At 56.8% G+C, this 17590-nt stretch overlaps 1 protein-coding gene across 1 annotated transcript in view; it reads left to right on the top strand.

Annotated features, from left to right (window-relative positions):
- LOC123358365 (hydroperoxide isomerase ALOXE3-like) overlaps positions 1 to 16458 on the top strand; it is a 28736-nt gene extending 12278 nt beyond the window's left edge. The window contains exons 3-14 of the mRNA XM_045000925.1: positions 2571 to 2655; positions 2833 to 2955; positions 4202 to 4305; positions 4708 to 4880; positions 5182 to 5325; positions 5874 to 6077; positions 6452 to 6538; positions 10428 to 10597; positions 13723 to 13844; positions 14347 to 14447; positions 15020 to 15190; positions 16200 to 16458. Of these exons, the coding sequence (XP_044856860.1) occupies positions 2571 to 2655; positions 2833 to 2955; positions 4202 to 4305; positions 4708 to 4880; positions 5182 to 5325; positions 5874 to 6077; positions 6452 to 6538; positions 10428 to 10597; positions 13723 to 13844; positions 14347 to 14447; positions 15020 to 15190; positions 16200 to 16379 (1664 nt within the window). The 3' untranslated portion in view covers positions 16380 to 16458. The remainder of the gene's footprint in view (positions 1 to 2570; positions 2656 to 2832; positions 2956 to 4201; positions 4306 to 4707; positions 4881 to 5181; positions 5326 to 5873; positions 6078 to 6451; positions 6539 to 10427; positions 10598 to 13722; positions 13845 to 14346; positions 14448 to 15019; positions 15191 to 16199) is intronic.
- The last annotated feature ends 1132 nt before the right edge of the window (positions 16459 to 17590 follow it).

The following is a 17590-nucleotide window of genomic DNA, read 5'->3' as shown; positions in this document are numbered from 1 at the left end:
TGCCCACCCACCCGACGAAGATGTTGGTAAAACGTCCCCTATGGTCCACCAGTGCTTGCAGCACCATTGAAAAGTAGCCCTTTCGGTTAATGTACTCACTGGCCTGGTGGGCTGGTGCCAGGATAGGGATGTGAGTCCCATCTATAGCCCCACCGCAGTTTGGGAATCCCATCGCGGCGAAGCCATCTATGATGACCTGGACGTTTCCGAGAGTCACTACCTTTGAGAGCAGTTGCTCAACGATTGCGTGGGCTACTTGAATCACAGCAACCCCCACGGTAGATTTGCCCACGCCAAAGTGGTTCGCTACTGACCGGTAGCTGTCTGGCGTGGCAAGTTTCCAGAGGGCTATGGCCACTCGCTTCTGCACACTCAGGGCTGCTTGCATCCGTGTGTCCTGGCGCTTCAGGGCAGGGGACAGCAAGTCACACAGTTCAAGGAAAGTGCCCTTACGCATCCTGAAGTTTCGCAGCCACTCTGTTTCATCCCAGACCTGCAGCACTATGCGGTCCCACCAGTCCGTGCTTGTTTCCCGGGCCCAGAATCGCCGTTCCACACCATGAACTTGACCCATTGCCACCATGATCTCCACGGCGCGGCGTACCCTGCTTTGTGAGAGGCCTGTGCCACTCTCCTCACCATGCTGCCGGAGCCTCCTCGCCCGATTTCTCAGCATCTGACTGTGGAAGAGGTGGACGATAAGGTGCGAGGAGTTGACAACGGCCATAAGTGCAGCAATGATCGCAGCGGGCTCTATGCTCGCAGTGCTGTGGCGTCCGCGCTGTAACCAACAAGAGAAGGGCACGATCAGATTTCCTGCCGGCGCTTTCAGGGAGGGAGGGCGTGATTGACGGTTCAATGATGACAGTATCCCAAAACCGCCCTCGACACATTTTTTCCCCCAGCAGGCATTGCGAGCTCTACCCAGCATTCCAATGGGCAGCGGGGACTGCGGGAACTGTGGGATAGCTTCCCACAGTGCACCGCTTCGAAAGTCGACGCCGGCCCCGTTAATGTGGACTCAGAAGTTCGAATTAGTGTATTTAGTGTGGATACACAAATTCGACTTCATAAGGTCGAATCCACAAATTCGACTTAAGTAGATTCGAAATAGTCTTGTAGTGTAGACAAGGCCTATGCATCCCCATACACACCCCTGTATCTATCCATCCATCCTCATACTACTTCTGTATCTATCCATCCCCATACACACCCATTAATCTAGCCAACCCCATACACTCTCTCTATCCTTCCCCAAAAACAGCCTTTTGTCTATCCGTCCCCGTACACCTCATCTATCCATCCATCCCCATACACAACCTTCTGTCTATCCATCCCCCACACACCCCTGTCTATCCATCCCCATACACCTCCTATATCCATTCATCCCCATCCACATCCTTCTATCCATTCATCCCCATACACGCCCCTCTACCTATCCATCCCCGTACACACCCTTCAGTCTATCCAGCCATGTCCACCCCTCTATCTCTCCATCTCCATACATGCCCTCTATGTATCCCTCCCCGTACACGCCCCTTCTATCTGTCCATCCCCGTACACCCCCTATATTTATTCATCCTCATATAACCCCTTTATCTATCCATTCCTGTCTATACCCCTCTATCTAGCTATCCTCGTACACACCTCTCTATCTACCCATCCATCCCCATACACCCCCTCTGTCTATCCATCCCTGTCCACACCCCTGGATCTATCCCTCCCAATGAACCCCCTCTAGCTATCCATCCCTCCCCATACACCCAGTCCATTTATCCATCCCCATGCAACCCCTCTATCTATGCATCCATGTCCATACCGCTCCATCCATCCCCATCCCCACCCACACCCCTCTACCTATATATCCCCATCCACACCCCTCTATCTATCCATCCCCATCCACACCCCTCTATCTATCCATCCCCATACATCTCCTCTATCTAGCAATCCCTATACATCCCCTCTATCTATCCATCCCTGTACACACCTTCTGTCTATCCAACCCCGTCCATCCCTCTATCTATCCATCCTTGTACACACCCCTCTAGCTATCCATCAATACCCATACACTCCCGGTATTTATCCATCCCTCTACACCCCCTCTATTTATCCATTCCTGTACACACCTTTCTGTCTATCCAACCCCGTCTGCCTCCTATCTATCCATACAAATATACCCCCTCTACCTATCCAACCCCGTACACACACCCCTATCTATCGAACCCATACCCACCTGTCTATCTAGCCATCCCCGTACACCCCCTCCATCTAGCAATCCTGATACACCCCCTTTATCTATCGATCCCCATACATGCCCTTCTGCTATCCAGCCCCGGATACACACCCATATCTAGCCATCCCTGTACACACCCCCATCTATCCAGTCCCGTACATACTTTTCTAGCTATTTAGCCCCATGCATCCCCTCTATCTATCCATCCCTGTACAATCCCTCTATCTGTCCATCCCCATCTACACCCCTCTATCTATCCATCCCGATACACCCCCTCTGTCTATCCATCCCCATACAAACCCTTCTATCTATCGATCTATCCCTGTCTCTCGCCCAGGCCAGGTGATTTGCAACGATGCCGATTCCCCGTTGCTGCTGGAGCAGCGGCAGGCTGAGCTGACGCACCGACGCGAGTGCTATGGGTGAGCGAGAACCCAGTGGGGGTTGAGGGAGATCCCTGGGGCTCAGGGCTGCGCAGGGTCCCAGGGCTGGAGGTGGTGGTAGAAACCACAAAACAGGTGGGCCCGGGACTGTGGCTGAGTGATTGTCGGGGCAGCGGCAGGCCAGGGCTAATATCCCCTGGGTCTCTCCCTGCCCAGGTGGAAGGAGTTTGCCCCTGGACTGCCCCGGTGCCTGGACGTGGACAACATCAGTGAACTGGACTCTAACTCCACGTACTCCTTAACCAAGAGAACCAACTTCCTGCTGCGCGGGGTGATCGCGTAAGTGCGGCTTCCCCACGGCCCAGATGTGTTCCCAGCGGCTGCCCCTAGGCCTGCCCCTAGAAACTGCCCCCAACCCTGTACAGTAACCGTAACCCTGTACACCACCCTGTACACTAACCCTAACCCTGTACCCAACCCCGTACAGTAACCGTAACCCTGTACACAACCCTCCACACTAACCCTAACCCTAACCCTGTACACTAACCCTAACCCCTATTCACAACCCTATAAACTAACCCTAACTCTATACACTAACCTGACACAGTAAACCGAACCCTTCATCAAGACCTCCCCCTTCCTCGAGCACGGGGTCAATGTGTGACTGCCGGCCCCCACAGCCCAGGTGATTCCTGAGACGAAACCTAAACCCTAGCCCTAACCCTAACTCTGTACTATCTCCTTTCCCTAATCCCAGGGGCGTCTCTAGCGATTTCGCCGCCCCAAGCAGGGCGGCATGCCGCGGGGGTGGGGGCTCTGCCGGTCGCTGGTCCCGCGGCTCCGGTGGACCTCCCGCAGGCACACCTGTGAGAGGTCCACCGGAGCCGCCTGCCGCCCTCCCGGCGACCGGCAGAGCGCCCCCCGCGGCATGCCGCCCCAAGCACGCGCTTGGCGTGCTGGGGTCTGGAGCCGGGCCTGCCTAATCCTACCCTAACCCATATCCTATACCCTTTCTCTCACTCTACCTGTGCCCTATAGTCCTTCCCTAGCCCTAACCCGACCGTGTAGCCTGACGCCTTTCCATAACCTTAACTCTGACCCTTCTCCATGACACTCACCTTCCCGCAGTGTGGGAGGCATGTGTGTGTGCAGCCCAGCCCCCGAGGCCTAGCCCCAGGGACTAACCCCTAGCCCTACTCTATACCCTAACTTTATCTATTCCCATACACATTCATTCTCTCTCTCCCTCTCTTGCTCTCTCTCATTCTCTCTATCCCCACCCATCAACCTATCTGTCTGTCTATCCATCCCCAGACACCCCCCATCCCATATTACTCACTCTAGTCCTTGTTGTAGGGGAGAAGAGCTTGAAAACTCAGGTGTAACCAACCCAGCCATGCTGCCTGAGTCTGCTGAGAGCCTGAGCCCATCGCTCTGACAGAGGGAAGCTTCCCCAAGTGTGGCTCCACTTTGCCACCAGTGCATCTCTGGGGGGGGGAGGGAAAGGGGGGCCCTATTTGTTATTGTCGGGGGCAGAAACGGCCATCCCCATCTCACATGTCTCTCTGCCCCCCCCCGCCCCCAGGCAGGTGGAGCTGCGACTGAAGGGTTTCCTGAGCTGCACCAACTCCTGGGCGAAGCTGGACAACATCAACAAGGTTTTCTGCTTCAACAAGACCCCGATCACAGGTGGGTGACCCCCCAATGCCTCCCCTGAGTCCTGCTCGCCTGGGCCCACCGCAGCCCCCCCACACAGAGCAGGGTGATTGGGACGGGTGTGACGCAAGCGGCTAGAGACAGCAGTGCTGCTTGTGCCAGGCCCTGACAAGACCACCCCGACCCCCGGGTGCCGGGTGCTGCCCAGACCTCCCCTCCCCTAACCGGGGACCCCATTGTGCCAGGTGCTGCCCAGACTCTCACTGAGATCAGGGCCCCCTCATGCTGGACCGTTAGCCCCGTTCTCCAGCAGGGGGAGGCCGTGGGCCCGAGAGACGCCGCAAGCTGCTCCAGGCACCCAGGGTAGGACTCGAACCCGGCTCCCCTGAGTCCCGGCCCATTAACCCCACGGCTGCCCTACCCGTGTCCCCCCAGAGTACGTGCGGGCGCACTGGCAAGAGGACACGTTCTTCGGGTACCAGTTCCTGAACGGGGTCCACCCGGTGATGATCCGGCGCTGCACGGAGCTCCCCTGCAACTTCCCCGTCACGCCGGCCATGGTGGCCTCCTCCCTGGGGGAGAGCAGCAGCCTGCAGGACGAGCTGGAGGTAAGTGGGGCGCCGGGGACACCCCTGGGGGGACTCGGCCACGGTCTGAGCTCTTGGCTCCCTCCCCAGCATCACTCCAGGCACGAGCAGCCACGGGTCAGCGGTGTCCAGCGGGCCCAATTCCAGCCCCAGTGGCTGCGCTCGCACTGGCCACTCAGCTCCAGGGGCTAGTCCCAGGGCACTGCTGTGGGGAAGCTCACAGCACTGGCATCCCAGCTTTCCCCTGTGCCCTGGGGCCCCCACTCTGCACCCCCAGATGCACTGGCCCCCGACTCTGCTCTGCTCCCCCTGTGCCTTGCAGAAAGGGAACATCTTCCTCGCTGACTATAAAATCCTGGAGGGCGTCCCGGCCAACACGATCAACGGCTACCAGCAGTACATCGCCGCGCCCCTCTGCCTGCTGCACCTGCAGCCCTCCGGGGAGCTCATCCCCATAGCCATTCAGGTAACAGCCCCCACACGCTGCCTGGCGGGGCCCCCATGCAGCCCCCACCCCTACACAGTCCCAGGGCTGGGCATTGTCGTCTAAGGGACTGGCCCAGGGAGAGAACCCAGGAGTCCTGGCTCCCAGCCCCGCCTGTGCTAACCCACTAGACCCCATTCCCCTCCCAGAGCCGGGGAGAGAACCCAGGAGTCCTGCAACTCAGCCCCCGCCCTCCCCCGCGGTAACCACTAGACCTCCCCACTTCTTCCCTTACAGAGCCAGGGAGAGAAACCAGGAGTCCTGGTTCCCTTATCCCCCTACACCCTTCTGTGTCTGCATGCGTGTGCCCACTTGCTTGTATATGCACACTCCAGCTCTGCGTGTGTGCACACACACCCCAGCTCTGTGGGTCGCCTCTTCCTAACACTGGATTTGCTGCACCATCATGTCCCCTCATCCTGGCCCCCGGGCCCCAGCCCCTGGGCTCCCCTGGGGGAAGCAGCAGGATTCACACCCCCGGCTTGCGCCAACCCGCCCCCCACACCCCTGCTGTGCCTCTCCCCCCGCAGCTCAGCCAGTGCCCAGGCCCCGACAGCCCCATCTTCCTGCCCAGCGACGCCGAGTGGGACTGGATCCTGGCCAAGACCTGGGTGCGCTACGCCGAGTTCCTGGTGCACGAGGCCGTCAGCCACCTGCTGCTCACCCACCTGATCGACGAGGCCTTCGCCCTGGCCACCCTGCGCCAGCTGCCCATGTGCCACCCGCTCTTCAAGGTGAGAGAGGGGCCGGGCTGCCCCCCCACCCCCAGCCAGCTGTGCCCAGATGTGCAGGAGAGAAGAGCCCAGCAGGGGGAGCGTGCCAGACGGGCCCCCGCTGCCGGCGTCCAGCTGTGCCCAGCTGCACGTGCATGTGCCTGGCGGGTGCTTGTGCCTGGCGTGCCAGGCTGGGCGTGCCCCACGCTGGCCGTGTTCTACCCATCGCGGTCCAGCACCTTCCTGACCTCGTGGAAGAAGAGGGAGAAGGAGCTGCTGCTGGTTTCTTGGAGGGGCCAGGTCCTTGCCCCCTACCCCCCAGATACGTGCAGGGGTGAGGGTGGGGAGTGGCTCCCTGCTTGCCCTCACCCACCCCTGTCTCTTCCCCTCTCTAGCTGCTGCTGCCCCACACCCGCTACACGCTGCACACCAATGTCATGGGCAGGACCCTGCTACTCAGACGCGGAGAGATCATCGAAAGGGTGAGAGGACCCCACGGTCAGGGGCACTGGACCCCGCTCCCCTTCCATATCTGGGGAGAGAACTCAGGAGTCCTGGCTCCCAATCCCCGCTCCTGGGCCCCAGCGCCTCCTGCTCTAACCACTAGGCCCCCACTCCTGTCCCAGAGCCGGGGAGACAACCCAGGAGTCCTGGCTCCCAGCCCCTTCTTCTCTAACCATTAGATCCCACTCACCTCCCATAGCTGGGGACCGAACTCGGGAGTCCTGGCTCCCAGCTCCCCCAGCTCTAACCAAAAGCCCCCACTCCCCTCCCAGAGCCATGTACTTGGAGTAAAATGTGCCTGTTTCCGAGGTCCCAGCCTCATCTGGAACCCCTGAAGCTCTCTTCCCGTATTGTCTTGCAATGAAAACCACATTGGGAACCTCCTGGAGAGCATTTCCAGCCTCCATCTCAGTTGGTCCTGGTGTGTGCACCATACGGCTCTGCGGGCACAACCTCTGCTTTCAGCTCATCGGTACTGTTAGTAATTAACTTCCAGAACTCCTGGAGGACGGGTGAGGTCCCAGCGGGCTGAAGGGCAAACACGGCATCTGCCTTCGAAAAAAAGCACAAAGAGGACCCAGGGAATTATAAACCAGTCAGTCTAACTGGAAGATACTGGATCAAATTATTAAACAATCAATTTGTGCCCAGAGGATCATAGGATTAGAAATGGCCCGCATAGATTTGTCAAGAACAAATCAAGCCAAACCAACCTAATTTCCTTCTTGGACAGCGTTGCTGGCCTTGTGGCTGGGGAGAAGCAGTAGATGTGTGTAACAGGCGGGTCCGGGGCTCAACCCTCTGAGGGGAGGAGGGGAGCCACACCGGCCCGCTGGTCTCACGGGGGTTCTGTCCTGTCCCTTTAAGGCTAGATGACAAAGACAGAGTCAGTGGGGGCTCAGGCCTTTTCTGCAAGGCTGAGCTGCAAACAGTACCAATAGTCTAGGAAAGGCCCAGGCCCTCTGGTGCAGGGGCTGGGCGGCAAACAGTACAAGGAGAGCTCAGGCCTCTAGCAGCAGGCTGAGCCGTGAACAGTACAGGGGCTCAGGCCTCTAGCAGCAGGCTGAGCAGGGAACAGTACAGGAGCTCAGGCCTCTAGCAGCAGGCTGAGCAGGGAACAGTACAGGGGCTCAGGCCTCTTGCGGCAGGCTGAGCAGGGAACAGTACAGGGGCTCAGGCCTCTTGCGGCAGGCTGAGCACTGAACAGTACAGGGGCTCAGGCCTCTTGCGGCAGGCTGAGCCGTGAACAGTACAGGGGCTCAGGCCTCTTGCGGCAGGCTGAGCCGTGAACAGTACAGGGGCTCAGGCCTCTAGCGGCAGGCTGAGCCGGGAACAGTACAGGGGCTCAGGCCTCTTGCGGCAGGCTGAGCAGTGAACAGTACAGGGGCTCAGGCCTCTTGCGGCAGGCTGAGCAGTGAACAGTACAGGGGCTCAGGCCTCTTGCGGCAGGCTGAGCCGTGAACAGTACAGGGGCTCAGGCCTCTTGCGGCAGGCTGAGCAGGGAACAGTACAGGAGCTCAGACCTCTTGCGGCAGGCTGAGCCGGGAACAGTACAGGGGCTCAGGCCTCTTGCGGCAGGCTGAGCAATGAACAGTACAGGGGCTCAGGCCTCTTGCGGCAGGCTGAGCAGGGAACAGTACAGGGGCTCAGGCCTCTTGCGGCAGGCTGAGCAGGGAACAGTACAGGGGCTCAGGCCTCTTGCGGCAGGCTGAGCAGGGAACAGTACAGGGGCTCAGGCCTCTTGCGGCAGGCTGAGCAGGGAACAGTACAGGGGCTCAGGCCTCTGGTTGCAGGGGCTGAGCAGTAACGAGAGGGGGATAACTGCCACCCGTGAGTGGGGTGGCAGGGGGGACACAGGCCCACCCACTCCACTGTGTCCCGGCCCGGGGCCCTAGGCAGCGGTCGTCACCGCTGACGGTCAGTGGGGATCCTGACCGCAACACACTGACATGGGCTCGGTCTGGTCAGCAGCCTGACTGAGGTCGGCTGCCCCCGGGCCACTTCCAATATCCCCCTCTTGTCCTACCTGGTCCACGGCGTCTGGTGCCGGGAAGTCCCACTGCATGGGTTCCTCACCCCCCGGGCTGGGGGGTAGATCGGGTAGTTCCCCAGGGAAGTCCGGCCCATCGTGCTCCGGGGGTTCCTCGGGGTAACAGCACGGTAGCGGGGAAGCTCCTACGGGCTCCTCGTCGTAGGTGGCGCGGGGAAGCTCCGGCAGGTCTTCCCAGTAGCGGGGTAGGGTGCTCTCCGGCCAGTCCAGGCAGCTGCCCGGGGCTCCAGCAGTTCCTCCGTCAGGAGCTCCCTCCGACAGGTCTGCTCTCCCCGGTGGCTGGGCACTGACTGGGCTGGAAGGCCCGGCTTTTATCCTTCCGGGTCGCCGTCTGACCCTCTGAGGGGCGGGCTCACCACGCTGTAGCCCCGCCCCTTCCTGTGTCCGGGGCTCAACCCTCCCCGGGGAGGAGGGGAGCCACACCGGCCCGCTACAATGTGATATATCTTGATTTCAAGTATCAGAGGGGTAGCCGTGTTAGTCTGGATCTGTAAAAGCAGCAAAGAATCCTGTGGCACCTTATAGACTAACAGACGTTTTGCAGCATGAGCTTTCGTGGGTGAATACCCACTTCGTCGGATGCAAGTAAGTATCAGACGAAGTGGGTATTCACCCACGAAAGCTCATGCTGCAAAACGTCTGTTAGTCTATAAGGTGCCACAGGATTCTTTGCATCTTGATTTGAGTCTTTTGACACATGCCAGGGAAATTTGGGCTGAATGGAATTACTATGGGTGGTTGAAAGACCAGACACCAAGAGTGGGTTCTCAATGGTCAGCTGTCAAACAGGGAATCTAGTGGGGTCCCACAAGAGGTCAGGCCTGGTTCGGCAATATTCATTATTGTCATGAATGACTTGGACTACGGAGAGGAGAGTTTGTTGATATAATTTGAGGCTGACATCAAGCCAGGAGGGGTTGCAAGCACTTCAACGGGCAGGATTAGAACTCAAAGCGACTGTGACAGCTTGGAAAATTGGGCTGAAATCAACAAGCTGAAATTCCATGAAGACAAGTGGGAAGTGCACCACTGAGGAAGGGAAAATCCAATGCCCACCTGGGACATAATTGGCTGCTGGGGGGGTCTTACTGCTCAAAAGGATCTGGAAATTATAGTGGAATATAAGGCAATAATTAGACACACTTGGGGAAAAGGATAATATCATTCTAGTCTGTATTAACGAGAGTGTTGTGAGTAAAACCCAGGAGGTCATTGTCTGGCCCTGGTGAGACCTCAGTTGGAGAACTGGGTGGGGAAAGGGCATCACACTTTAGGAGAGAAGTGGCCAAATTGGAGAGAGTCCAGAAAAGAACAACAAACATGATAAAAGGTTTAGAAACCCTGATCTATGAGGCCAGGTTAAAAAAAAAAGGGCACATTTAGTCCTGAGAGAAGAAGACCGAGAGTGGGGACCTGATAGTCTTCAAATATGTTACAAAGAGGACGATGATCAATTGTTCTCTGGTCCTGCTGAAGGCAGGAGAAGAAGAAATGGGATTAATCTTCAACAAGGGAGATTGAGGTTAGATGTTAGGAAAAGCTTTCTCTCTCTAAAGAAAGTTAACTCTGGAGCAAGCACAGAGGTTGTGGAATCTCCATCATTGGAGGTTTCTAAGAACTGGTTGGACAAACACCGGAGGTTGCGAGTGATTGGTCATTTCTGGGGTACAACGCAAAGTGAAACATCGGGGAGGCACATTTGTCACGGGGGTGTATTGTCAGTTGTCTCATTGCGCTGAAATAGGTCGTGATGATATTTCATTCTAACCCGCCCGCTGGCTCAGAGGTTGAAGGCTCTGTCTCTGCTCCCTTCCCAGGGCATGGGCTCGGGGATCGAGGGGACCAAGGTGCTGATGGCCAAGGGCATGTCCTGCCTGACCTACAACTCCCTCTGCTTCCCTGATGACATCCACGAGCGCGGGGTTGACTGCATCCCCAACTACTACTACAGGGATGATGGGCTGAAGATCTGGTCGGCCATTGAGAGGTAAGGAGCAGGAGCCGGGGCAGAGGGTGGCGAGGAAGCAGATGGCATGTGGAACATTCCCACTGGCTCAGAGTTGCTTGGAAACACGGCTTTCCTGCCCAGGGCCGCCCAGAGGATTCAGGGGGCCTGGGGTCTTCGGCAGCAGGGGGCCCCCGCTTTGGCGGTAATTCGGCGGTGGGGGGATCCTACCGCTCCAGGACCCGCCGCCGATGAGCCCCGAAGACCCGTGGCGGGAGGCCCCCACCACTGAATTTCCGCCGAAGACCTAGTACTTCGGTGGCGGGTCCCGCTTTGGCGGTAATTTCACGGCGAGGGGTCCTTCCGCCCCCCCCCCCCACTGCCAAAGACCTGGAGCGGAAGGAGCTCGGGGGACCTGGGTCTTGCAAGAGTTTTCCGGTGCCCCTGGAGCGAGTGAAGGACCTGGGGCCTGGGGCAAATTGCCCCTGGGCGGCCCTATTCCTGCCACATAAAGAATTCTGAGTTAAAAAAAACTGGAATTCCCCAAATGGCTCTTTTTCAGACACCTGCCCCCACGCACCCAGCTACATTGCATGAAAGCTCCTTGAGCCACTCATGACTCACACAGAGAAGGGCACCAGCTAGTACTCCCCAGCCTTGCACACCAGGACTATACCATCTCACCCTGGTCAGAAGCCTGGCCAGTTTCCCAGTCCGCCCCTCCCTCACTGTGGGACTAAATCGGCGGGGGGGGGCCCAGATAATCTTCATCCAAGAATATTAAAGGAACTGGCACATGAAATTGCAAGCCCATTAGCAAGAATTTTTAATGAATCAGTAAACTCAGGGGTTGTACCGTACGACTGGGGAATTGCTAACATAGGTCCTATTATTAAGAAAGGGGGAAAATGTGATTTGAGTAAGTATAGGCCTGTTAGTTTGACATCTGCAGCATGCAAGGTCTTGGAAAAATTTCTGAAGGAGAAAGTAGTTAAGGACATTGAGGTCAATGGTAATTGGGACAAAATACAACATGGTTTTACAAAAGGTAGATCGTGCCAAAGCAACCTGATCTCCTTCTTTGAGAAGGTAACAGATTTTTTTAGACAAAGGAAACGCGGTGGATCTAATTTACCTCAATTTCAGTAAGGCATTTGATACAGTTCCACATGGGGAATTATTAGTTAAATTGGAAAAGATGGGGATCAATATGAAAATGGAAAGGTGGATAAGGAACTGGTTAAAGGGAGACTACAATGGCTCTTACTGAAAGGTGAACTGTCAGGCTGGAAGGAGGTTACCAGTGGAGTTCCTCAGGGATCGGTTTTGGGACCAATCTTATTTAATCTTACTGACCGTGGCACAAAAAGTGGGAATGTGCTAATAAACTTTGCAGATGACACAAAGCTGGGAGGTATTGCTAACATAGAGAAGGACCGGGATATCATACAGGAAGATCTGGATGACCTTGTAAACTGGAGTAATAGTAATAGGATGAAATTTAATAGTGAAAAGTGCAAGGTCATGCATTTAGGGATTAATAACAAGAATTTTGGTTATAAATTGGGGACGCATCAGTTGGAAGTAACAGAGGAGGAGAAGGACCTCGGAGTATTGGTTGATCACAGGATGACTATGAGCCGCCAATGTGATATGGCCGTTAAAAAAGCTAATGCGGTCTTGGGATGCATCAGGCGAGGTATTTCCAGCAAAGATAAGGAGGTGTTAGTACCATTATATAAGGCACTGGTGAGACCTCATCTGGAATACTGTGTGCAGTTCTGGTCTCCCATATTTAAGAAGGATAAATTCAAACTGGAACAGGTACAGAGAAGGGTTACTAGCATGATCTGAGAAATGGAAAACCTGTCTTATGAAAGGAGACTCAAAGAGCTTGGCTTGTTTAGCCTAACCAAAAGGAGGCTGAGAGGGGATATGATTGCTCTTTATAAATAGATCAGAGGGATAAATATCAGGGAGGGAGAGGAATTATTCAAGCTCAGTACCAATGTGGACACAAGAACAAATGGATATAAACTGGTGAGTCTTGCCCACATGCTCAGGGTTTAGCTGATCGCCATATTTGGGGTCGGGAAGAAATTTTCCTCCAGGGCAGATTGCCAGAGGCCCTGGAGGTTTTTCGCCTTCCTCTGCAGTGTGGGGCACGGGTCACTTGCTGGAGGATTCTCTGCAGCTTGAGGTCTTCAAACCACGATTTGAGGACTTCAGTAACTCAGACATAGGATAGGGGTTTGATACAGGGATGGGTGGGTGAGATTCTGTGACCTGCGTTGTGCAGGAGGTCAGACTAGGTGATCATAATGGTCCCTTCTGATGAATGACGCATATGGGTTTTCCAGGGAGCTATTTTGAGGTACAGTGTGTCACAGATTCTATTCCTGATATCTGGAGGTTCCCTAGTAACAAGGCAGTGTGGTGCCAATGGGCAGCTTTGGGCACTAAAAAAGTAACCCTACCACAATGGAAAAGTCAATCCCCATCAAATATTGATGCCTGGCTTGGTGATCTGGCTTATCACACAGCTAACGAATGGCTGGCATTGCAGAGAAAGGGAATGCATGAAAAATTCAAAGCAATTTGGACTGATTTATTAGAGGTCTATGATCAATGTAGACACTGAAGATAGCTATGTCACATCCCCTCCTCTGCCTTTATCCTAACCCCCGTCACTTACTTTGTGTGGTAGATTGGTTGGCTTAGGAAAAATGAATGAAAACTTGTAAATACACAAGAATGGAGAGGAAAAGTCAAACTTTTGGGAATTTTGCCCCAAATCAAATTCCGGGAAAAGGTCTCATTGGGGGTGAATGGAAACACTTGGTTTCAGTCAAGCCAAGATGTTTTGTGTCAATGGCGATGCTTATTTAATGTATTAACTTCCACAAGAGCAAGTCTAATTTGAAATGAAAACTTCAACTCTGCTGTAGACGAGATCCAGGATCACCTGGAGGTCAGGCCGGCGGCTTAGCCACCAGGCCATGCTCCCACAGCTAGGAAAGGGCGAAGTGGAGGGGACACTAGGTAACGGCCAGGGTGCACAGTACCACTGGGCTGTTTGGTGATGCTGGCTGAGTGACGCTGGTGCACTGGGGAGTGATGTGGCCTGCATCGACCCATCCAGGCCGACACATCTCTGTTCTTTCCAGCTTCGTCTCCGGCATCGTCAGACACTATTACCGCAGCGACGCCCATGTCCTGGCCGACTGCGAGCTGCAGGCCTGGGCAGACGAGATCTTCCATGAAGGCTTCCTGGGGAACGAGGCATCTGGTAAGGGCCATGTGAACCCAGAGCTCTGCAGCCGCTGGTCACCGGGCTCCATGCAGGGGTGGCTGGGGGACATCTCCAGACTGCGTGTCTGTCAGCCAGATCCCAGCTGATGTCAATGGGCGTCTCTCCATTGGAGTCAATGGGGCCAGATCCCAGCTGGTGTCAATGGGTGTCTCTCCATTGGCGTCAATGGGGCCAGATCCCAGCTGGTGTCAATTGGTGTCTCTCCATCGGAGTCAATGGGGCCAGCGACCCTGCAGGGACAGGGTGGCCTGGATCACAGTGGTGGGATGGGGCTGTGGGGTGACTGGGAACGGCCCCGCCGTGGGAACAGGCAGGGCAGGGAGATGGCGCGTGGCTGAGCTGAGACCCGGAGCAGGGGAGCGACTCACTGGGGGAGGCTCCGGCAGAGGGAGGCATCGAACCCGACTCTAGGGGTCCCAGCCCAAGGCCACAGAGCAGGGCTGGGCCAGGTCAGTGACACCCGTTCTCCATCCCGCAGGCTTCCCCTCGTCCCTGCAGAGCGTCCCTGAGCTCATCAAGTACCTGACCATGTGGATCTACTGCTGCTCGGCCCGGCACGCCGCCCTCAGCAACGGGCAGGTAGGGAGAGGCCAGCCAGGTGCTCGGAGGGGGGGGCTCATTCCCTACCCCCCACAGGGACCTGGGGTGCAGCCACCGACACCCCCACCCTGCACCCCCCACACAGGGCCCTGGGGTCCAGCCACCGACACCCCCACCCTGCACCCCCCACACGGGGCCCTGGGGTCCAGCCACTGACATCCCGGCACCCAGCATGGGGACCTGGCATCCCGCCACCAACACCCGCACCCTGCACCCCACCCCAATGACACCTCAATCCCCAGGACCCTGCTCTAGCGGCCAATCCCCCACCCAGCACCCAACCCCAGTGAGATCCTGGACACCTCAGGACCCTGCCCCAGCCCCCCAGGACCCTCCCCCACTGCCGCACTCAGTACCCCAACCCCCCTCCCCCTTGATTCTCCCACCCGTTGGCCGTGGGAGAGATTCCGACCAAGCCCCGGGTGCCCAGGCCTCTTGGTTGAGCCAGACCTTCCCTGTACTGGTGCCCCCTGGGCGGGGTGAGGAGGGGATCCCTGGCTGGGCTGGGGGGTCCCCGGCTGCTCTGACTGGGGGGTCTCTCTGGGCCGCAGTACGAGCTCGGCGCTTGGATGCCCAACTTCCCGTCCTCCATGAGGAACCCCCCGCCCCAGGCTAAGGGCACCTCCTCCCTGGAGAGCTACCTGGACACCATCCCGGAGGTCAACAGCACCAGCATCACCATCTACACCCTCTGGGTCCTCTGCTGCGAGCTGGGGGACTCGGTGAGGACACGGGAGCTATGGGGGGCCGTGGGGCAGGGGCAGCAGGGGGCGCTCTCCCCTGGCAGGCGGGGCTGGCCCCAGGGTGGCGCTAGGGGGCGCTTTGGGGAAGGGAGCGGAGCAGGGGCAACAGGGGGCGTTATCCTCTGGCAGGCGGGGCTGGCCCCCGGGCGGCAGAGGGGCGCTGTGGGGCAGGGCGGGGGGCTCGGCAGGGGGTGCTCTCCCCTGGCAGGCGGGGCTGGCCCCAGGGTGGCGCTAGGGGGCGCTGGGCTGTGACTGGGGGTGTCTCTTTAATGAGCCGTTCAGCTGAGTTCTCCCCCCCCCTTGTGGTAACAATAAAGGACCCGCTGACATTTCCCATGAGCCGGGGCATGAACCCAGGTGTCCCGGCCCAGCTGCACTTTGGGGGATTCCGTTCAAACACCCATAAATTCCACCGTGTTGTTTCAACCGGCCACAGGATTCTCCTTCCCTCCCTGGCCTGAACTCTTCCCAGTGTTGCTACACAGCTGTTAAACACCTTCCCTGTGCTCTAGGGCACATGAGGGATCCTTGTGTAACCAGCCGCCCCGCCCCAGAGGTGGCTGCATCTCAGCGCCGGGCGAGGGGTCCCCGGATAACCAGCCACCCCACCCCAGAGGTGGCTGAATCTCAGCGCCGGGCGAGGGGTCCCTGGGTAACCGGCCGCCCCACCCCAGAGGTGGCTGCATCTCAGCGCCGGGCGAGGGGTCCCTGGGTAACCAGCCGCCCCACCCCAGAGGTGGCTGCATCTCAGCGCCGGGCGAGGGGTCCCTGGGTAACCGGCCGCACCGCCCCAGAGGTGGCTGCATCTCAGCGCCGGGCGAGGGGTCCCCGGATAACCAGCCACCCCACCCCAGAGGTGGCTGAATCTCAGCGCCGGGCGAGGGGTCCCTGGGTAACCAGCTGCCCCACCCCAGAGGTGGCTGCATCTCAGCACCAGGTGAGGGAGCCCTTCCGTGTTGTCCCTCACTGCTCTCCCGTTCCCTTGCAGAGACCCCTGGGCACGTACCCCGACGAGCACTTCACAGAGGAGGAGCCCAAGCGGCTGATCGCAGCCTTCCAGGGGCGCCTGGCCCAGCTCTCCCAGGAGATCCAAGAGAGGAACAAATCCCTGCCCATCCCCTACCGCTACCTGGATCCCCAACAAATCGAGAACAGCACGTCCATCTGAGCCCGACCGGCGAGCCCCAGGGTTGCGCCCCACACGGCCGCTGGCAACGCTGTCCCTGCGATCTTGTCCGGGGGCAATAAACCACAGACTAGTTCCACTCTGAATGGCTGATTCTGTCTAGTGGGGTACAGCCCAGGGGGCTGAGAGCCAGGACTCCTGGGTTCTCTCCCTGGCTCTGGGAGGCGCTGGTGGGTTAAAGCAGGGGGGTTGGGAGCCAAGGACTCCTGGGTTCTATACCTGACTCGAGGAGGGGAGGGGAGTCTAGTGGGTAAAGCAGGGGGGTGCTGGGACCCAGGACTCCTTAGTTCTATACCTGGATCTGGGGTGTGTGAGGGGGCTGGTGGTTAGAGCAGAGGGGGTGTGATGTTACTGACATAACCTGTAACTGTATAGATCGTTTTTGCAACCACTGCTATATATTTGCAGCAAAGATTGTTGTGTAAGGTGTCTGTGAAAAGGTTATGATTTGCTGATTATGATTATGCTATCTGGATGCATGTATCATTTTTCTAGTTTCAGTTATGAATATTGGCTATGTACTTGTATCTCAATGTGTTTTAATTCTGAAGTAGCCTTGGTAAAGCATTTGGTCAGCTTCTTGAGAAAGGAATTTGCAAGTTAAGTGCCCAATCAAGAAACACTTAACTCACAATGGACTTTGGAAGACTCCAATCCACATAAGAAATCTTCCTGGCTACTGTCGGTACAGATCTGAATCATGCATGGATATGTGACTTGCCCATGTGACTCCAAACTCCATTTTGCTGTAATTTTCCACAGTAAGAACAAAGAGGTGTCCTTACACCTGGAGGAGACTATAAAAGGCAGCTGCCTTATCTCCATCTTGTCTTCAATCCTACTTCATACCTCTGGAGGGACTTTGCTATAAACTGAAGTTCTGAACAAAGGACTGACTGACCCATCCCAGCTGTGGATGGACTCCAGAGACTTGATTTGAGCCTGATTTATTCCATCACTGCTACAAGCCTGAACCAAGAACTTTGCCATTACTGTCTGTAAGTGATTCCTTTAACCAGTTTTAGCTCTCATCTAGATTTCTTTCTTTTATGAATAAACCTTTAGATTTTAGATTCTAAAGGACTGGAAACTGTGATTTGTGGGTAAGATCTGATTTGTATATTGACCTGGGTCTGGGCCTTGGTCCTTTGGGATCGAGGCAACCTTTTTTCTTTTACTGGGGTCTTGGTTTT

This window comes from Mauremys mutica, unplaced genomic scaffold (genome assembly GCF_020497125.1).
Source record: "Mauremys mutica isolate MM-2020 ecotype Southern unplaced genomic scaffold, ASM2049712v1 Super-Scaffold_100046, whole genome shotgun sequence".
Taxonomy (NCBI): domain Eukaryota; kingdom Metazoa; phylum Chordata; order Testudines; family Geoemydidae; genus Mauremys; species Mauremys mutica.
This window is presented reverse-complemented; position numbering and strand designations above follow the sequence as displayed.